Source organism: Lagopus leucura, unplaced genomic scaffold (genome assembly GCF_019238085.1).
Source record: "Lagopus leucura isolate 7727_CA_CO unplaced genomic scaffold, USGS_WTPT01 161-1_obj-0_obj, whole genome shotgun sequence".
NCBI lineage: Eukaryota > Metazoa > Chordata > Aves > Galliformes > Phasianidae > Lagopus > Lagopus leucura.
The window spans coordinates 15,096-36,511 of record NW_024967538.1 but is presented as its reverse complement, the minus strand read 5'-3'; the positions used below and the strand labels follow the sequence as shown (position 1 = coordinate 36,511).

At 54.8% G+C, this 21,416-nt stretch overlaps 1 protein-coding gene across 1 annotated transcript in view; it reads left to right on the top strand.

The window, feature by feature from the left end:
* Positions 1–591: 591 nt before the first annotated feature.
* The window catches only part of LOC122193185 (leucine-rich repeat-containing protein 1-like), a gene marked incomplete at its 3' end in the record, with an annotated part of 31,346 nt that continues 10,521 nt past the window's right edge, over positions 592–21,416 (top strand). The window contains exons 1-5 of the mRNA XM_042893911.1: positions 592–768; positions 16,578–16,695; positions 16,928–17,006; positions 18,285–18,374; positions 18,791–18,847. Coding sequence (XP_042749845.1) covers positions 607–768; positions 16,578–16,695; positions 16,928–17,006; positions 18,285–18,374; positions 18,791–18,847 — 506 coding nt within the window. The remainder of the gene's footprint in view (positions 769–16,577; positions 16,696–16,927; positions 17,007–18,284; positions 18,375–18,790; positions 18,848–21,416) is intronic.

Genomic DNA, 21,416 nt, shown 5'->3' with positions numbered 1-21,416 from the left:
CAGCTGGGGAAATGGTCTGAAGTTGAGGGAGGGCAGACTGAGGTTGGATGTCAGGGGAAGTTCTTTGCTGTAAGAGCGATGAGGTGCTGGAACAGCTGCCCACGAGAGGCAGCAGGTTGGCCATGCTGTGGTGGGGGTTGGAGCTTCGTGATCCTTGGGGTCCCTTCAAACCCGGGCCATTCTGCGATTCCCCGAGCATCCTTTGCCAGCGCACGTTACCGCTCTTTCCAACAAGGAATCGTTCCCGTCTCCATTCCGAACGTTCCCAGCACCACTCGAGGCCGTCGCCAGCAGCTCCCGGGGCACAGCGCGGCTTCCCGTCGCCCCGCCGCCTTTCGGTGCCGCACCGACCGCTTCGCTCCTCTCCGCTCCGCACTCCGTTTCCCGACGCCGCCCGCGGGGGGCGGGCCGAGCCGCGTCCCGTCGGCGGCGGTGCTCTCGCACGGCGGTGCCGCGGTGCCGCCCGGCCCTTCCCCGCTCGGCGCCGCCCCCTCCGCACGGCACATCCGGGCCCTCCCCCCCCCCCCCCCGGGCGGCCCTTCCCGGCGCGGCTCTCCCGGTTTCTCCCCCCTCCCCTCTCCCCTCCCCGGACCGATCCGGGCCGCGATGCTGCGCTGCGTCCCGCCGCTCTGGCGCTGCAACCGGCACGTGGAGGCGCTGGACCGGCGGCACTGCTCGCTGCAGGCCGTGCCCGAGGAGATCTACCGCTACAGCCGCTCGCTGGAGGAGCTGCTGCTGGACGCCAACCAGCTCCGCGAGCTGCCCAAGGTGAGGCCTCGGCCCGGCCCCGCCTCGGCCCCGGCACCGCGGCCCGGCGTTCCGCTCCCTTCCCCCGCCCGTCGGCGCGGCCTTCGCGGCGCTCCCGGCGGAGCTCCGGGCCTGGATCGCCCCGCGGGCTGCGGCCCCGAAGCCGCCCGGAGACGTGAGCGGGGCCGGCTGCGAGCTCGGGAGCTTCGGCGCTTCGGCGCCGGGCGGGGGCGGCGCGAACGGAAGGGTTCGTTTCGGTCCGCGGGTCGTAGCGGGCAGGGAGGAAGTTTGTTGTTATTTATTGCCGTGTGCGCCGCTCGGCTTCGGAGTGCAGAAAACGCACCGGGAGCCCGCAGTGCGTCCGGAGAAAAGCGGCGGGGCTGAGCGGGGCCGGCGTGGGGCGGAGCGGGGCTCGGGGAGACCTCGGTGCTCCCTGCGTGCGGGCCGTGAGCGGGGCTGGAGCGAGGGGGGGGGGGGGGCGGCCGCCGCTCCCGGGGATCAGCGATAGGACAGGAGGTGAAGGGCCCACGTTGGGAGTTCAGGTCGGATATTAGGGGGTGTTTCTTCTTAGTAGGGGTGGTGGTGCGGCGGCACAGCTGCACGGGGAGGTGGGGGAATCTCCGTCCCTGGAGGTGTTTGAGAGCCGTGGAGATGTGGCGCGTGGGGACGCGGTCAGCAGGCGCGGTGGAGTGGGTTGGGGTTGGACCGGTGATTCCCTGCGTGTGGCAGGGGGTTGGAGATTAATGACCCTTAAGGTCCCTTCCAACCCTGGCCATTCTGTGATCTCGGTGGGGTGGGTTGGGGTTGGGCTGGTGATCTCGGAGGTCTTCTCCAACCTTTGTGATTCTGTGGTCCTTCCCTAATTCCGATCCACCCCAGCACTTTGCACAGATGTCGCTGAGGTAAATTGTTTGTTGTGTGTCGGCACAAACGGTGCAGATCCGATGGCGGAGGTCTGTAGGTGTCTGTGGGCAGGACCCGGGTGTCTCCCGTTCCCATGGTTTCCTTCATAGAATCACAGAGCCACAGAATCCCTGGGCTGGAAGGGACCCCCCTGCCGTGGCCTGGCTGCCCCCCAGCAGCTCGCCCCATCCGTGGCCTTGGGCAGCTCCAGGGATGGCACCCGTGTTTCTGGGCAGCGGTGCTGGGGCCTCACTGCCTCTCGGGAAAGGATTTCCCTCTCGCATCTCACTCCAATCTCCCCTATTAACTTAAAAGCCTTTCCTATTGCTGTCAGTCCATGTAAAAGGTCAGTCCCGCTCCTGCTTAGAATCTCCCTTCAAGTACTGGGCGGCTGCACTGATGTCTCCCTGGAGCTTTCTGTTCTCCAGGCCAAACGAGCCTGACTCCCTCAGCCTTTCTCCATGCAGAGGTGCTCCGGTCCTCTGAGCATCGTTGTGGATCTTTGTGGTGATGGTTTTTGTGACCTTTCCCCAGGGAGAGCTCTGAACACAGCCGTGCTCCTTTGTGCTGAAGTGGTGGTGAGCAGTGTGGGACGCAGCGAGTCGAGCTGGACTGTGAGCCTGTGCTCTCAGGAGGGAGAGAACCTCGGGACAGGAGTGGAAGGAATTCTGGAAGGAATTCTTCACGCACCCTTGGTGATTGTACCTTTCTTCAAGAGGTGGTTAAGTGTGCTGGAGAGAGGGAGTGTGTCACTGCAGAGTGTTTGGATAGGAGCTCCTAGGAGTAAATGTGAGCCAAGTTGCCTCTTTATTGAAATTATCAAGGGGAAAACGTAACGATGTTGTTGTTCTAAAGCGTCTCGTTGGGCTTCTCTTGTTTCTCCATCCCTGGAAGCACCCAGGCCTGTGGCTGGAGCCCTGGGAAGCCTAACGTGGTGGGGAGCACCCAGGCCGTGGTTGGAAATGGGTGATCTTTAAGGTCCTTTTCGACCCAACTTTTTCATGTGAGCTTTAGGGTCCTTTCCAAGCCAAGCGTTCGATTCATTCTCTGAACTACTGGCGTGTTCTTATTGCCATCAAGACTGAAAGAAAAAAGGATCTGGGGGGGAAAAAAAAGCCCAAAGCCTTGCTTTTAATTCAGTCCGCAGCGATGTGTTTCATTTTTGCTCCACTGAACCATGAGCGCATCCCTGTCTGTATGGATTCTGCTGCAGTGGTGGCTCTTCTCTGTGCCTCCCTGCTTGTTCTTGTTGGAGGCACCCTGAGCCAGTCCGGGTCAGGGATGGAGCGGCGGCTCTTCCTCTGCTGGCTCTCTCCCATCGTGTCTGTAGGGATGAGCTCCGGGCAGAGATGTTTCTCAGGCTGCTGGGAGGCTGGTGTTGCAGGCAGGTTGGGGCTGATGATGAGCGTCCTCTTGCAGAGGAGGCCCATTGCAACACCTCTCAATGAACCTGCTGATCCTCGCTGCTCCTCGCCCTGTGAGCAGTCGCAGCCTTAGCTTGGTTCACGTAGAGCTGTTTGGACTTCTGCCTGAGCTGCAGACACTGTTTTTTTTCCTCAGCTTTCAAGAGCATCTTTTGGATGATAAATGGGAATTTTATGCCGACACTTGGCTTGTTCTGCAGTCAGGAGGGTCCGATCCTGCCCACTTTACATCTGTCCTCCCCTCTGTGCCTCCTTTCTGCTCTCACTCTGACTGTACTGGTGGATGCAGTTGCTGAACTCCGGGTTTTACGTCTGCTCTGCTCTGCAGCATCAGCACTGGTGCTGTAACCTGTCCTGGCATCGTGGCTGCCTTGGTGGCAATGGAACGTCCTCAATTTTTAGACTTCTCTGGTGAGGAGTTATCAGAAAAGCAACAGAAAAGAGGAAAATAAAAAAAAGAGGCTGTTGTCCTATAAATGGTGCTTGTAGCCCTGCAGTCCCAAAAGTGGTGGGAGAGTCAGAAGAGGTGCAGGGAGCAGAAAGGAGCTTGGTGGGAGGTGTGCAGCAGCTTTCGCACGAGGCAAATCAAGGTTTGCTCATAATTTACGTAGGCTTAGAAGGGAAATAGGCCTGTTCATGAACGAGCGTGTGTAAAGGCACTGCCTGTGGCTGAGGTGAGGCTCTACTGCCTATCCTGGCAGAGACCTGGAAGAGAAATGCTGTGCTGGACTTTGTGTGGTCGCGCTCTTCTTTATGAGTAGAGGTGAGGGTCAGAGGTGCGCAGCTGGGAAACGGGCTTTGCACCTCCCATGCTGCCCAAGCAGCTGCTGGGGCTGCCGTGTGGGGAGGAGGGAGCAGAAATGGTGTTTCCCACTGCAGCCACCCCAGCAGATCTCCTGCCGTGGAGCCGCCGATGGCACGTGGCGCAGATGGAGCTGCTGCGCTCCGGCAGAGCAGGGATGTGCTGGTACAGAACCACCCTTGGGCTGGCACAGGGGGTCGTGATGTGAGCAGGGAGAGCTGCTCTCCTGGATGCCAGGAGGTGTTCCTACACACACATCTCGTGCAGGAGGACGTTGCTGCGGGATACGGCTGCTGTGTGGGCACAAACAGATCCTCCAGCAGCGTTACGCAGGGCGGTCAATTACTGAAGTGTGTGTGTAGGGGAGGGACAGGAGGGTAATAAATGGGGATCACGTAGAAAAACACGAATGAGAGTACGCAGTCATTGTTAGCACGCCCAGCCAGAGCAGGTTTGTTTTCAAGGGTGCAAAGCAGGATTCTGGGGGAAGGCAGCGGTGGTGGATTTGAAGTGAAGGAATAGAGGGGTGGCATGGTTTTCTTCTGGACCAGCACTTCCCACATCCCCTTCTGATGCTGTTTAGCCCTGGATCCACTTCCCACATCCCCTTCTGATGCTGTTTAGCCCTGGACCAGCACTTCCCACATCCCCTTCTGATGCTGTTCAGCCCTGGATCCGATGAGAGGATGTGTCAGCCTCTGGCATTGCTGAGTGACAAGGCTGTGCTTCCTTGGACTCTTCCTTCCTTGGCTGGAGAGGTGAATGCATGTTTCTCTCCTCCCAGCAGTGCTCAACTGCCTGCTGCTGCTCCTCTTTATTTGTCCCACGTGGAATGTTGTCTGTGCCGAGTCTGGGTTTCACACTGTGGTGGCTGAACTCTGCTTGCTTGAAGTGATGGATGAAATCAATGCTGGGAGCATCTGCTGCCTTGTGGTGGGGATTTGCTGCCAGGTGATATGGGTGCTTAAATGGAAGGTGATCTTATTTGAGAAGTTCCCCCTGCTCTTCGCTGGGTGCCTGAGATCCAGAGATCTGCCTTGCTGGCCTAGTCTGCAACGTGGAGTTTGGAGGTGCTGATCTCACCAGAAAGGACTGAATCGTAGCATTCCAGTTGGAAGGGACCCATAGGGAGCACCCGACATGAAGGTGGTGTGGCATTTGGACCGCGGAGGTGGTGGATGGAGCAGAGTGTGGTCAGTGGGGATCTGCTCTCAGAGCCTGGATGTGGACTCGGGGGATCCTTTGTGGGTCTGTGCCAACGGGTGACATTCTGTGATTCATTCCTTTCTGATGGGGTTGGCACCTCAGAACTGCTCAGCTCGGGCTGCGTGGGTCCGGTGCCTTCTGCTGAGGAGCGCTCGGGTTTGGGGCATGGGGAGGCACCGGGGAGGTCAGGAGACACCTGGGAGGAGCGGAAATTGGGACCTGGAGGAGGAGGAGGAGGAGGAGGAGGTGGAGCTGAGCAGGGACTGCAGATAATGAGCCGGGTGGTGGGCTGGGAGGAGGCCTGGTGTCGGCAGCAGCATGCAGCGGGACGTGGGGACCGGGGGCTGCAGGGACACCTGGACAGCAAGAGCTGTGAGTCGGGGATGGGAAAGAGGACGAACGTGGCTGATCGGAGCCCAGGGCTGATGGGATCCCGAGGGTTCTGAGCAGTGGTGGATGTGGAAAGGTGCGTCTGATTGAGGGGATGCGGTTTCCCCACTTTGCTCCATCCTTACCAAAAACTCCCTGGTCAGCTGTGCGGTGTTTTGTGTCCTGCTGCGTGGCGAGCTGCTTCCATCTCACGCTGAAGAGCAGAAGAGGTGCACGCCTGGCTGGAGCAGCCCGGAGGACGGCAGCCCTGCAGACCCCGTCCTGTTGCTGTTTGCATGATCTCAGCCTCGGCTGGCAGAGGGCTCCGGGCTCCTCCTGCTGGGCTGCAGTTGGTCCAGGGTGAGAGCATCGCTGCCCTTTGTCCGGAGCAGGACAAAACCCAGAGCCGTGTTTGTCACTTTCCCAAGACGAGGTGGAGCCTCCGAGCCTAATTAAGCTTTTAATTTTCTGGCATCTGCGGCTTGCAAGCAGGGTGGCGTCTTTTATTTACTTGCATGGCGGAGTGGAGCTGCTCCTTTTAATCTGACCATGCTAATAGCCTTTCCCTGAGAAAGCTGGGAGCCGTGAATCACCCTTCGGTGCTGGCCCTGCCCAGCGAGACCCAGAGTGCTCCGTGCCCAGCAAGGGCTGCAGCAGGCACCGCTGTGTCATGGTTGTGTCAGATCTGCACGCTGTTTGCCTCGGTTAGCAGAACCAGCCAGCAAACTGGTTTGGCTTGATTGTTACCTGTGCACAGGGCTGGCACTGCTCCGTGCCTCTCAGGGGCTGTATAGTTAATGTGTACACATGGATGTGGGTTTGGTGCTCTGAAAGCCGACTTTCTGGGTGTGCTGCTACCCAGATGATAAACAGGGCAGGTTGTGTCACCCTCGTTCTCCTCTGTGCTGTAACTGCCTGTCTTATAAATGACAGAACCCCAGCATGGCCTGGGTTACACAGGAGCACAGCGCTCACCTGGTTCCAATCCCTTGCTGTGTGCAGGGTCGCCAACCAGCAGCCCAGGCTGCCCAGAGCCACATCCAGCCTGGGTGGTGAGGAGAGGAGATGTTGTGCTGGAGTGGCAATAGCTGAGAATCGGCTCATTGACGGGGAAAAAAGAGCTTGTGCAACTCCAGGTATTGATGAGCAAGGAGGTGATTTTACATAGACTTTAGTGGACTACCAACAAGAGCTGACCATGCACTTCTGTGTGAGCTCCAAGGTGTGTGGTTGCCTTCATGTTGGTGTGCCCTGCGTGCTGCTAGGAAGAAACTCGGGTCTTGGAGGAGGAGGAGGTTCAAGTGAGTGCAGCAGTGAGGCAGGAAGGCGGGCTGGGAGACGAGGCTCAGTGAAGCAGGAGGTTTTGGTGCTGTGGCTGAGACGATGCTGCCTCTCACGCGTGCTCCCCTTTGCTGGTTCTGCACTACAAAGTGAGGTCATCAGCAGCAGCACCCACTCGGTCTTTCCTCTGGGTTCAGCGATCTCGTAACTGCAAACCTCCAGATACGGCTCTGTGATGTGGTTGACGGTGTCTCCTGTCTGTGGCTGCGTGGGATGAGTTTGCACCTTGGAGTTTTTCCTGTTCCTCGGTGATACCACTGGCAAAGGTTTACCTTCCGTTGCTCCTGATCGTGGGCACTGCCTCTAAATGAATAAATACGGTATCACCGTGGCCCCACAGCTCATTTGGGAATTATCTGCTCACATCTCTGAGATCCCTCCTTATTCCCTTCGGCTGTTCTCTGATTATCTGCTGGGAATGATTGGGGTGGTGTTTAATTGATGATTAGGGGTTAACCTCCTTAGGTCTCACCCGACCTGCTGTGCGTGTTCCCCTGAATATTCCTGGATTTCCTGGGACTGCAGAACAATTTGAGGCTGGCAGGGACCTCGGGCTCCATCAGGCCCACCCCAGGGATACCCAGAGCAGGTGCCCAGCAGCTGCTGAACATCTCCAAGGAGGAGACCCTGCAGCCCCTGGGCAGCCCATGCTGCTGCTCAGCCACCCGCACAGCAGAATGCTTCCTGATGGGCAGAGGAACCTCTCATGCCACAGCTGGTGAGGTTGCCTCTTGTCCTGGTGCTGAGCAGTGCTGAGCAGAGCCTCCTCCATCTTCTGTGCCCTCCTGGCAGCATCTGTGGGCACTGATGGAATCCCCCAAGCTGCTGTTTCTCCAGGCTGAGCAGCCCCAGCATTGACCCTTGGAGGCACGTTTGCTCGTTCCTGGCCTCCACCCAGACCTTGCACTGCTGGCCACCATCACTGGGCCTGTCCAGGTGGTTCTCAGTCCTCCTCTCCATCTCCCCCAACATCATTCTGTGAGTGTGTGATCTTTGCATCCAGCCCAATGCTCAGCAGCTTCTCTTTGAAGGCATGTGGAGGACTGAGTGTCAGAGGCAGTACCGAATTGCAGGAAGGTGACCATACCTGCTGCTCCCCTCATCCATTCCTTGCAGGACGTTACCACACTGGTTAGGCATGATGAACCCATGCTGTCTGCTCTGGGTGGTTTTTACCCTCTCTCATGTCCAGCATTTGCTCTTGGTCACCTTCCCAGGCTCTGAGTTGAAGCTGCCCAACCTGGAGTCTCCTGATCCTCCTTTTGCCCTTCTTGAAGATCGGAGTGGCATCACTTCTCTCCAGCCTCCAAACGCAGGGTTTGATGGCCTTGGGTTTCGTGGCTTTACTTCCGTGTCTCCTCGACAAACACAGATGAGGAAGAGCAGTGAAGGAGCACGGTGGGTCCTCAGATGCTCTGTGCGTGGTTCATGGCGTGCACGGCTCTCAGCTGTGCTGTTCTCCAAGGTTCCCAACTCCTCCTCCTCCTCCCATTTCCAGTTCTGGGCATTTCGTGGTGTCTGAGCTGCTCCTTGGAGAGCCCCTTTGACACCTTCCTATTTGTGTCCTTCCTGTCCACAGAAGCTGTTGGTGCCTTTTGTCTGAGGATCTCCTGCTCCTTCCTTCCACACGGGGACGTTTCACTCTTCCTAGAACCTTTTCCAGCCCCCAAATGCACTCCTCTGGACCCCCAGGATTGTGATTTGCAGTGCTGTGGTTGCCCTGCTCAAAATCAGCTCATCCTCCTGGCCATGCCTGCCCTGTCTGCTTCCCAGCTCCAGGATTAGAGCTGATTTGTGGTTTCATTTGGTTCGGGGTTTTTGTTTCTGTTGTGCCTCTCAAAGTCACTTGCAGTGCTGGAGATGCGTGCTGTATGAATGCACGGGGCGAGATGATTTCGGCTGCAAGAAAATGCACTCCTACTTGAAACAGTTGGGACAGGTTATTGTCTGACTCTTGGCATTACTCCCCATTGCTAACATTTGTGACATTACAGATAAGGAAATTGCCTTTGTAATTGCTGGCTGGCTCTTCTATGGTCAAAAAATGGCTGAGGAGGAGGAGGTGGTGAATCGGGTCTCTTTTTGACCCTGGTGTGGAGGTTGGAGGGGATCACGAGGAGAGATGCTGTGCTGGGGAAGGGGGGGGGGGGAAGGGTAGGATGGGCGAGAAAGGATGGGGCTGGAGAGCGAGGGGGTTGTCTGCTGTTGCTTCTTCATTTGAGATGCACTCTGAGGCGATGAATTACTGCAGTTCTGTTAAAAACAGAACAAAAACACGACAGAGCCCCAAACTCAGCTCTTTGCAAGAGCAGCGCGTTAACTCTGATGATCTGATTCTGACTTGGGGATTTCCTCTCTGCAGCTCTGACTTAATTTTTGTTGTTTCGTTTGGACCAGAGATCCCACTTTACTCCCACTTTGCTCCTGCATCAGATTCTGGGGCATTGTTGCTGTCTGCAGCCCAGCAGTTGCTGCGTTCTCCCCCCCGGGGGGGCTGCATTCCTCTGTCCTGGTTAAATGCCTATAGGAAGAGGCAGCTGGCTGAGCGCTTGGCGTGGAGACAACTTGCTTTGTCTCAGCTGGAATGCGCTCCCGATGGTGAAGCGCTTTTATAGATTTCAAGTGCATTCCTCAGGGCCTGATCCGTGGGGTTAAATAGTCGGAAATCCGGCTGGGCTGCATTACGGAGAGCTGCGTTACTGCGGCCGTGGGTCTGCAGCCCGGTGCTCAGCTATTGCAGAGCAGTTTCTCCTTGGGATTGTGGAGCTGCTGCCTTTCAGGTGCTGCCATGTGCGCCTGTGGTCAGAAGAGGCCAAAGCTGCAGTGGTGAAGGATGGAACGCTGCTGCAGTTGGATTTGCTATTTGGCAAGATCCCTTGTTTGGGATGGCGAATGGATGTGTGACTGCTGCATGTGGTCTTGTGCTTACTCACGTGTGTCTGAGTGTCCTGGCAGCGTGCACCGACCTGGTGTAGGGAACCTGCTTTGGCAGAGGGTTGGACTCCATGATCTCTGGAGGTCCCTTCCAACCTCTACAATTCTGTGATTCGGAGGGGTCTGTGAGGACCGTCCTGGTGTGAGGTGTATGAGTGGTGGGAGCAGAGCCCCAGTCATTAAGGTTGGAAAGCAGCACTAAGACCACCAAGACCAGCTGTTGGCCCATCTGTGCCATGCCCACTGGCCGTGTCCCCAAGTGCCACATCTCCACGGTCTTGAACACCTCCAGGAATGGTGACTCCCCCGCTTCCTTGGGCAGCCCATGCCGCTGCATCACCCCTCTTTGGAGTGGAAATTCTTCCTCATGTCCAACCTGTCTCCTGGTGCAACGTGAGGCCATCACCTCTTACCCTGTTGCTGTTACCTGGGAGCAGAGGCCGACCCCCAACCACCTACAACCTTTCAGCGAGTGGTGGAGAGCACTGAGGTTTCCCATAGGGACCTCACTGAGGTCTCTTGGCATCAGGGCTTCCCTTCAAACCTGGGTGCTGCCCTTCAGCTGGAGCTCCGTGCTGTTCTGATCTGTTGGTTACGCTGGTCCTGCTCAAGTCCATTAATCTCACTGCATTTCAGGTGGAATAATTCCTTTTTCTTGCACTTTGCATTCTGGCCAGGGTGGGGGGGAAAGGTGTGTGCTGAGTTCTGCTCTGGTGATGAAACGCAGCAGGCCGTGCTCTGCTGCAGGGCTGTGTTGCTGTCTGTGTGTCCAGCTGAGGGCTGGGAGTCTGTCTGGTTCTGTGGCCTCACCTGTAATGAGTTGGCTTTGAGCGCAGTGACTTGGAAGGACGGAGTTCAGCCTTAAAGGTGATCAGCTCCCGAGTGCTTTGCTTTGTAGTTCTGCTCCCAGCTCGGCGTGGATCTCTCCCATGCAGCTGCCTTTGCCCAGAGGCAATCCTGCTGGCGCTGCCATCAAAGCGTGGCTCTTCCTTTTGTCGCAGGGGGAGGAGGAGGAGCCCCGCTCTGTTCACACTTCTCATGGTGGGTTTGACACATGCAAGGCAGCCCCTCTTTGCTCCGAGGAGCCGCTCACGCTGCTGACAGCTCTGCCCACGGCAGCCGAGCGCTGTGCCTCGGCTCTGGTTGGGGACAGGTGGTGAGCTGTGCTGCGTGCTGCTGTGACCCCGCTTCTTGGAGCATGGGAACCAGGTGCTGGGCATGTGAATCACCGGGAGAGTTGTAATTACCCTCCTGCTCCAGAGTCTGGTTTGGCCTTTAATTAAACGTGTGCTGTCCTGCTGAAGGCAGTGGGGCTGTTCCAGCAGGGCCTGACAGCTGGACTTGAAATTCTCCTAAGAGTTATGAGGTGTAGGGAGGACCTGTCCTTATCGCTGCGCTGTGAGGGCTGGAAGGTGAGCAGGAGCTGTGCCTGGAGCCCCTCCAGCTTGGGCTGGAAGTGCAGAAGCACGCTGGCATCATAGAATCATAGAATCACCAAGGTTGGAAAGGACCTAAAAGCTCATCCAGTCCAACCGCTCACCCATCACCAATAGCTCTCACTAAACCACGTCCCTCAACACAGCATCCAGCCTTTCCTTGAACACCCCCAGGGTCGGTGCCTCCACCACCTCCCAACCTGATCCATCCTCACCTGATCCAACGCCTGCACCTCTGGGCCTTTGTCCTCAGGACAGCCCTGGGCTCAGGTTGTTTTTGAGGAAACGAGGAGGGGTCCAAGCCTGGCACGTGGCCCTGGGAGCTTAGAACACACTGCTGGTTCTGACTGCCAGGGCAGGAATGTTCTGTGCAGTTCTGGCAAAGGCTGTGTTTACATGGTGAAGGCAGTTCCTGCTCTCCAGATGGATAAGTTGTTGCTCCCTTATCTGAGTAGCATCGCAGGCAGGGTCATTGTGGCTTCTGACCTGGCTTTGTTCTGTGGCGCTGCAGCCTTGGGAAGCACTCTGTTGGGTGTTCTTCTGCCTATAGCAGAGCACTGCCCAGACGGTGGTGGTGGTCAGTGCCTTGGTATCTGGATGGAGATGATGTGGTGACACCCCTGAGGGACAGGATGACGTCCTGAGAGACCAAAGCAGAGGGAATGCTTCACTGTGTCTCCTTGGAACGGGCTGGGGGAGCTCCTTGGCCATTAACCCTGTGGGAGTGTTGGCTCTCCAGGTCTGCCCTCGGGAGTCTGTTGTTTCTGGGAAATGGCACAGTCGAGTGGTATTTCAAAGGGTTCATTCTGATCCTTTTATCCATTGTCCTTTCTCCTTTTTGCATTTTCCACTTCTTGATTCCTCTGAATGAGTGAGCAGAGGGAGGAGGCAGGGCCCTGCCAGGCGTTGCCCTGCATTAGAAGGCAGCCTTTGGAGGTGCGTCCCATCCTGTGCTCTGAAAGCTGCTGTTCCTGACCAGTACTCTGTTATAACCCTTCATTCACGTCCTGGGGCCTTGTCACAGCCTCAGTGGTCATGCTGGCACCTTCATAGGTACGAGTTGGCAGCCCGTGGCTGGGGTGGGTGCACTCTTTGCTGGATGGCAAACCAGCTGATGGCCGGGACCTGAGAGGTGGTGAACAGAGTGCTGTCCTGCTGACAAATGGCCACGAGCAGTGTTAGGCAGGGGTCAGTACTGGGGGTGGCCCTGTTTGGTATCTTTATTGGCCATCTGGACGAAGGCGTTGAGTGCACCCTTAATAAGTTGGTGCGGGACACTGAGCTGGGATGAAGCACTGATCTGCGCAGTAAAGGAAGGCCCTACAGAGAGAGCTGGATGCGCTGCATTGATTACTGGGCCTAAGAAAATGGGATGAAATCCAGCAAAAACAAATGCTGGGTCCTGCTCTTTGGTCACAACAGCCCCATGCATTGCTACAGGCATGAGATGGAGTGGTGGAAAGGGTGTGCGGAGGAAAAGGATCTGGGGGTATTGGCTGATGCTCGGCTCACTGTGAGCCAGCAGTGTGCCGGGTGGCCAAGGAGGCCGATGGCATCCCAGCTTGTGCCAGCAACAGTGCAGCCAGCAGAGCAGGAGGTGCTCATCCCTCTGTACTCAGCTGTGGTGAGGCTGCACCTCAGTGCTGTGCTCAGTGTTGGGTCCTCACTGCAAGCGAGACACCGGGGCCCTGCAGCGTGCAGAGAGGTTGGAGCGAGGTGTGCCCAGGCAACAGTGATTGAACAAGGGCTGATGGCCTGACTTTGTGCCCAGGGAGGTTCAGGTTGCATATTAGAAACAATCTCTTCTTGGAAAGAGTGGCACAGCTGCACAGGGAGGTGAGGGAGTCAGCGCCCCTGGAGGTGCTCCAGAACCGTGGAGATGTGGCACCTGGGGATGTGCTCAGTTGCCATGGCTTGGGGTTGACCTGGATGAACTTTGTGGTCCTCTCCAACCCTAATGATCGTGTGATTCTGTGACGTGTGCCTGGTGAAATTGCAGAGCACCCATCCCTGTTGCTGTTCAGAGCCTCCTCTCACAGCATTGAGCAGCCCTCTGGGGCTGACCTCAAGAGATCCCTCCCAGCCTCAGCTGTTCTGTATTTCTGCTGGACCCTCTGCAGCAAAGCTGTATTTGGGGATCTGCGGCCCTTGCTTGTAGCCCTCACTGTGCGCTCATAGAATCCTCTGTCTGTGGGGTCACAGCTCAGGGGATGGGAGTTGGTCAGATTTACCCTGGGTTGTGGTGTGGCCACAGTCGCCCTGAGATCATGGAATCACAGAATGGCCTGGGTTGCACAGGAGCACAGTGCTCACCTGGTTCCAACCCCTGCTGTGTGCAGGTCGCCAACCAGCAGCCCAGGCTGCCCAGAGCCACATCCAGCCTGGCCTCCAATGCCTGCAGGGATGGGGGCATCCACAGCCTCCTTGGGCAACCTGTGCCAGTGCTCCACCACTCCTCTGTGCTTTTGTTTCATCTCAGTAGATTCACACAGCGCTTAATTTGTCATGGTTTCTGCCCACTGTGCGAAACAAGGTCAGCAGTGATTAGAAAAAGGGATAATTGCTGCCCTCCAAAGAGACGTTTGCTTGGGCTTTCACTCTTAGTCCCACTGACGATTTTAAAATTAATTTGTTCTCTTTCTGCTGTCACAAATGGGTCTGCTGTGCAGCTGTGCTCCCTGGATGTGATGGTTGGAGTTTGGAGTTCCCAGGTCTCCGTGCAGAGCTGGGCGTTGCATCGTGCTGCATTTAGTGTGTGCAGTTCTGTCAGCTCTCCATTCCGTCCCAGTGTCGTGGGTTGCTTCACGCTGACTTCAGCCCTGGTAGTGATGAAAAAGGGTCTTCTGGGCAGTGTAGACATGAGGGGTCGTTTGTGTTCTGCTTCATTTTCTCTTCTTGCAGGTATAAAAATCTCAATTCTTGCACAGCAGCACTGCGCTCTGCTTGTGGTCTGGTGACCTCTGCCTGGTTTGAATTCTGGTCGCATCAAAGTGTGTTGTTCAGGTCCAGCTTTGCTTACACTCAGGACATGGGATGTGTACTGTTGTTGTGCTGTTTGCTGAATGGAAATTTGTGCACAGATCTGATGACACTCCGTCAGTATTCAGGATCACAGAATGGTGAGGGTTGGAAGGGACCCCAAGGATGACGAAGCTCCAACCCCCCACCACAGCAGGGCCACCAACCTCCCCGTTTCACAGCAGCCCAGGCTGCCCAGGGCCCCATCCAACCTGGCCTTGAACACCTCCAGGGATGGACGGGGCATCACAGCCTCTCTGGGCAGCTGTTGCAGCCCCTCACCGCTCTCACAGCACAGAACTTCCCCTGACATCCAACCTCCAGCTGCCCTCCCTCAGCTTCAAACCATTTCCCTTGTCCTGCAGTATTGGGTCAGGAAGAAGTGATAGGTGTGAGAAGGGAATGCACAGGATGGGATATTTTGCAATATTGCAAGCGGTTCCAAGAGGTGAAGTGTGAAGAACTGAAGGTGTCACGGTAGCGCCGTGCTTGAGTTGGCCTGCAGTTGGTTCACAAGCATTTTCAGTAGTGTAGGTGTGCTGGTACGAGGCAATACATAATTCCCACGTATCTTGCAATATAGCATGATTTCATTCCAGTAAATTCTATTGTATTTTATCCAGAAGTCTGCACAAGTGATGTGAGATGCTCACAGTTGGTACCAGAGGCACAGCAGTTGGGGCTGCGGCCGTGGATGAGCTCTTCCCTTTGTTGCTCTCCAGCAGCACACTCTTCCCCAGCCCAACACAATGTCTTGCCTGGAATTTCCTTGCATTCTAAAATTAGGAGAAGGATTCAAGGAACAATGGCAAATCAAGCTCTGCATCTCCTGCTCTGCTTGGGGCTTTGTTGTCATGTAGACTTTCACCTACTTCCTTTCTTCTTAAACTGATTTTGCGTGAGATAAACTGAATTAAAGAGAGCTCGTGCTGCTTGACGTCAGAAGGGCTTTGCTTTTCTGCTGCAAAGCTTTTGGTCCACGGCAGGGAAGGGTGTGCAGTCAGATGATGGACCTCATCGTGGTCCCTTCTGTGGGGAGAGCTGCTCTCCTCGTGGTCTGTGCATCTTTATCCTGATACCTGGGGAGGGATAGGAATCAGGAAAAGGTTCTGCAGTGGATGTGGAGCAGCTGCTAAGGGCAGCAGGCACAGCGCTGAGCTGCCGGAGCTCAGGAGGTGTTGGGATGCTGCTCTCAGACCCGGGGTTTGCAGAGCTGCTGCGTGGGGCTGTGGGCTGGACCTGGTGGTCCTTATGGGTCCCTTCCAACGAGGGGCTTTCTGTGATTGTGTTCATCGCTTCACAATCACCAGTTTGTTCCTTGTGCTTCGTTGGCATCGTGGGTTATTACCTGTAAAGGTTTGGTTGTCTGAACCCCTCTGAACTGGTGGGGACGACCCAGAGCACTCTGTAGTGTGGCAGAAGGCAAACGCGTACAGGCAAAGACTTCAGCACTATTGCAGATGTGTGGAATGGGCTCTGGATGTACCTGGGGGTTATAGGTGAGCTTTTTAAGCTGTCTGACTTTCTGCAGTGCCTTATGACTGTCTGTTGTCCCAGCACAATCCAGGAAATGCAGCAAACACCACAGCTTGGTTTCCATCCTGTCCCATACCCCATATCCAGCAGTAGGAGCAGCTGCAGGACTGTAGGAGCTGCTTATCGTGATAGAGTGTGCTTGGTGGTAAAAATACTGAGAGCTGTTAATGTCTGGAAAGAGGGTTTCTGATTGGATCTTCCAATTTACCACCAAATAATTAATTTCCAAAGTCAGGGGCGTGAAGAAGTCAGGTACTGTTGGACTAGCAGACCTGTAAGGGTCACTCTGAGTCCATGAGTTTCTATGAGAAATGTTTGCTTTCCTCCTCCAGTTCTTGGTTCTTGGGTCCTGCAGACAGTTTACTCTCTTTGTTTCCAGTCCATGTGGTACAAACGTTTCCCTGCAGGTTGGGAACATCTTTGATGTCCTGGCAAGACGAACTGCCATAAGCATCTGCTGTACAGTGAGGATGGGAGTTTGGTTGGGATGTCCCTTAGTTTTTCTCCTTCGTTGGCTTCTCTGAGCCATGAACATCACAGGTCTGCTGGCAGCTGCTGTGCAGTGACCCCTGCACTGTGCACCGCTTGAATGCCTGGGTGCTCTGTTTCACGGCACATCTTACAAGGGAAGGAGAAGGGCAGCGGTGTGATGGAGATGTTACATCAGTCATTAAGTTAACCTCACTAATTGCTGACTTTCACCCTCGTCTCTGCAGGCTGTAATTGGGGCTCCCATCTGTGCAGCAGTGCACTTCGAAGCCTCACCAGGGCGCTGACAGATGATGGGAACTGGGGTTTGCCCTGAGGTGAGAATTGCTCACGGAGCTCCGCTGACCCGTTTCTGTTCTCTTTCTGCCCCAGCCTTTCTTTAGGCTTTTGAACCTCCGTAAACTGGGCCTGAGTGACAATGAGATCCAGAGACTTCCCCCCGAGGTGGCCAACTTCATGCAGCTGGTGGAACTGGACATCTCCCGCAATGGTAAGGCCGGCTCCGTGCCCCTCAGCACCACATCTCTGCACTTCTGCTCTGAAAGAGGCATTTCCCTTTCGCAGCGCTGCAGAGTGGTCCATCGTGGGGCTGGAGCTGTGAACATATCAACATTCACTTGTCTTGCTGTGTCTCAGGCTGTCACTGGTACCAGGTGTCCTGTTTGCTACACAATAGACTCTTTCCGGGCCTCTGTTTCTTTCACGTCTTTTGTTTCCCCTAGACATTCCAGAAATTCCAGAAAGCATCAAATTCTGCAAATCCTTGGAGATCGCAGACTTCAGTGGGAATCCCCTTTCCAGGTAGGAGGGTGCATTGCAGCCCCTTTGTGCAGCTGGGAATGAGAGCTGAAGTTCTCCATCCTTTTTCTGGTCTGCGTCTCGCAGTCGTCTTCCCTTTGCCAAGACCTTTGTTTGTCTGCTCCATGACACATGGGACATTCAGCATAGGGAAGAGCTGGTGCCAGTTCCTTCTTCTGCAGGGCCTGTGGCTTGGCTCCTGAGGCTTTGTTCATGTCAATGCCACTGCTGTGGATGGCAGGGACTTCTGTCCTCCTAGCATAGGTTGGTTCCTCTCTTCCTCCTTCGCTGTGCTGCACAAAGCAGAGTGGGTGAGGACTGATAGGATTACAGAGGACTGGTAGGAAGGCTGCATGTTGTCATTCGTTATCTCTTGGACCTTTTTGCTCTTGGCTTTGTTTATAGCTTAGGATGAAATTGTTGGGTTGTTTTGGTATTACAGTGGCCAGAACTATGCCCAAGAACTTTGCCTTCTCTACAGTATTCTGGCTCTACTTGCCTCTATTCTGGCTGTCTTGCGAAGTTCTGGCTTTTCTGCCTTGAGGAGCCAAGCTTCCAGGCACTGATGCCGTGGCGTGTTGTCTGCTGGAGCCCCTGGAGATAAGTGCCAGTCTGTCTCCCCATGCCCACTGCTCTTCATACTGCTGGGCAGCTGCTTCCCGATTCACATTTGAATAGATTTAACTCTGCTTCCCTCTGGTGGTGCCAAACACTGGCAGAAGGGCAGAAGCTTTTCAGTCGCTGGGGATCTCCAAGCACAGGTGTGACATGTAGAACCACGGGCACTTCAAACCCTGCAATGATTTGTCAGTTTCTGTGGCTCAGAGTTGTAAGACATGTGTCGTTTGCTCCAGGAACAGCCTATGAACAGGAAAGGATTTCTGCTCTTTAAGGTCTTTCCTTCCCCTATGATACCTCAAAACTGTTTTAGTAATACTGCCTGATTCTGGGGAGTGCAGCAGTATCCATTGCTGAGTGTTTGGGTTGGTAGCTCACCCTCCCTCCTTTCAAGTTTTGGTGAATGACCTGGCACGGTTTGGGGTTCGTGCTTAAATACTTCAGAGACGTGTTTGTCACTTGGACATGCAGCAACTTTGGTGCAAGGGAGTGATGGCATCTTGGAAACGGAGCACGGCCTGGGTCAGGGCTGGTTCCTGCTTCTCCCTTTCACACCTGCTATACCAGTTGGGGTGGGACTGGCTGCCGGGAACGTGAGCAGAGAGCTCAGCACTGGGTTTGTGCTCAGCACTGATGGTGTTTTGTTCTGTTGTCTGTTCACAGGCTTCCTGAGGGTTTCACGCAGCTGCGCAGCCTGGGCCACTTGGCCCTGAATGATGTTTCCCTTCAGAGCCTCCCCAACGACATCGGGAAGTGAGTGTGGCTCTGCTCCTCAGCAAGGAGGGGAAGGTGGGAGCGGGGCACCGTGCTCACTTGTGCCCTGCAGCTACAGAGTGCTGCTCTCCTGGACGTACTGCACCTCTGGGTATTCTCCTTGTTGTGAAAGGCAGCCTGTGAGAAGGTTCCTTTCCTGGATCCCAGCTGCTTATACTACCTACAGTCAATGGCAGAGGCAAGGAGTAAATCCTGGCCTCCCAAGTCCTCCTTCTCCCTTTATGCTTGCCCGTTTGCCCCTTTCCAAACAGATGTGCTCTGTCCTGTGATGATGAAATGATCCATGCACTTGTGCAAGCCACTGGGGGCTGTCTCAAGGGAAGGGATATGAGTATCTTCTTGTATTTCTGTCCTTTCAGTGAATCTGGCCTTCTCATTTCCCTTTTCTCTTGCAGTCTGGCAAACCTGGTGACTTTGGAGCTACGGGAGAACCTGCTGAAGACTCTACCAACGTGAGTGTCACGTGGCTTCAGAGCTCTCCTGCCCCATCACTCCTCCTGATCCGTTGTGGACTTGTAGTAAAGAATCTGTCATTTTGCTTGGGAGAGCTGGAAGCTTTGATTAGGTCAGCTGCATCTTGCTGCAAGTCTCTAAATTGCCATGAGGAGGAAGAGAAATGGCACAGGGCTCTAGAGCAGGGGAAGATGCTGTGTCAGGTTTGATTTTTGAGCAGACAGGGTTCTGTGAGGATCCTTATTCCTCCTCAGGTAGAACAAAAGATGATTGTTTTGGAAAAAGAGGAGAAAAGTGTTGTGACAAGTGGGTGTTGGAAGAGCTCTGCTTTGAAGCCCATACAAAGTGTCTGCTGCATCTCAGTCAGCTCTGTCAGCTTGTATTCTGCCTGCCTGTCCGTCCAGCTAACTTCTGACTCCTGTATGTCAGAAGGGATTCCACCTGACTTTTTTTGAATAGCAGTGAGTTTTGTGGCCACGCTCTGTCTTCAGTGGCTGTACTGTCACCCTTCCTTAGCATCCTTGCTGTTCGTGGCAAGTATTCAGTCTGGCTGCCTGTGTTTTCTTCTACATTCTCCTATTTTGTTTTAAGAGGGCAAAAGAAGCTTCCAATGAGGCAAGTACTGCAAGTATTTGGAGTTTTAGTCTGCTGCTTCTGTGACAGCTGTGCCTTCCCCTCTGGTAGTTGTTTTCCTGTGAGATCTGCAGGCACAGGGTTTGTATGGCATCAGTTATAGCTACCTGTAGAATCAGCTGAGGCCGTTTAGACAGTCCTTTCCAAAACAGAGCTGATTCTGCACTGAGCAGCTCCCAGCCGTCGTGCCTGGTGAGCACACAGTGATAGAAGCTTAGTTCAAATTAACTCTGTCATCTCATCCTGTGATCCCAAAGTCCCAAAGACCTTCTGTGCACAGAAGCTGACGCTGAAGCCCTGCTGCAGGAAGGTCGTGTCCTCGTAATATCTCCAGCTGAGGTGAGCCTGTGTGGAATAGAGCCAGAACAGTGAAGGCAAGAGCTGAAGCTGGATGAGTTCGGATCTGGAGGTGATGCCCACTGCTGTCTTTGGATGAGTTCAGTGTTCCTGCAAGCAGAGGCCACCATGTGATAAACTGCATGAGAAAAGAGGTCCAGTAGCTGCATCCAGAGCTGGGCTTCCAAGCTGCGATGAAGAATGATCCCAGTGGCTTTTCACTATCTAGGGACACCAGGAAGCGTGCAGATTTTGAGAATTCAGTCTGTGACAAAAACCCAAATGTTTGCTGGGAAATCTCGAGTGCCCCCATGTTCCTTTGGTTCCCTGAGTTCCCTCGTATCACGCTCTGAGTTTGGGGATTTTCCTCTGAGCATTAAATACGGTCTGTGTGCTCATTCTGCAGCACAGTTCCATCTTCTTTGCATGTTCCACCATTGACAGGATCATGTCCAAAGCCAGTGTCCTAAAGGCCAAGGCAATTTGTGTCAGATCTATTTGTCAAATATGAGATCTGCGCTTAGTCCGGCTACAAACTGTGCCCAGGAATGACTTTAAACAAGTCCAGCATCCTTCTGGTTTTTATTGCTCTTCCAACATGCAGCGACCTCAACTTGTCCAAGTGTGAATTCATGGGCTGGCCTTCGGTCCATGCTGTACAGCTATTGCTGCTCCTCATCTCTCCCACGTGGTGGGGACGTCCTGCCGGTCACTTGGAAGCGTGGTTTGTGTTGGTGTGCTCTCATGGTATGGTGAGGGGGGCTCTGTACTGATGCATCTCATAGGACCTCACATCAGCTTGAATCCTGTGGTTCACCCGGCCCTGTTCTGGAAACCAAACTGTGAAGGTGCTGAGGTAGAGTCAGGGCTGCTTCATACTTAGAGAGGTCGAAGAGCAAATGTACAGCTATAGCAGGCACTGGATGTGATGATCCTTATGGGTCCCTTCCAGCTTGGGTTGCTCTGTGATTCTGTAATGAGATGCTGTTATCCAGCAGAATCCTTCTGGCAGTGTAACTGATAAACCTTTGCTTGAGTTAATATCTCCAAATCCACTGCTGCAAAATACAAGAACTCCCTCTTCCCATGCAGTGCCCTTATTTTACTGCCTGTGTCCGGCAGGCCAGACTTCTTACTGCCTCCAGTACCTCAGTGTGGGAGCTGCTGAGATGCAGAGCTGTGCTGACAGACTAATGCAGTGGCTTCCTTATGAGGACAGTCCCTTGTAGAGATAATAAAGAGGTCTGAAGTCTCTCACTGTGGAGCGTAGGCAGGGTTTAAATGGGATTTGTGCCTCGCTGTAAAGCAAGAGCCAGCAAGCCCTGTTTAAGGGAGTAGTTGTTGGAGCTGATGGGTAGGACTGAACTGAGAGCACCTGGGCCACGTCAGAAGAACTGAGTGCTGTTGTGGGGTTGCCTTCGATATCAGCAGTGTGTTTTGGGTGCAGTCTGTGCATTCTTTGGGCCGCTGCTGTTGACTGACTGTGGTTCCTTGCAGGCTTCTTGCAGCATCTTGCCTGGTGATCTCCTTGTCTGTGTGTCTCAGCCTCTGCTGAGGCAGCGTGGCGTCCCATTGCGCAGTTCAGGGCTGCCCAGTTTT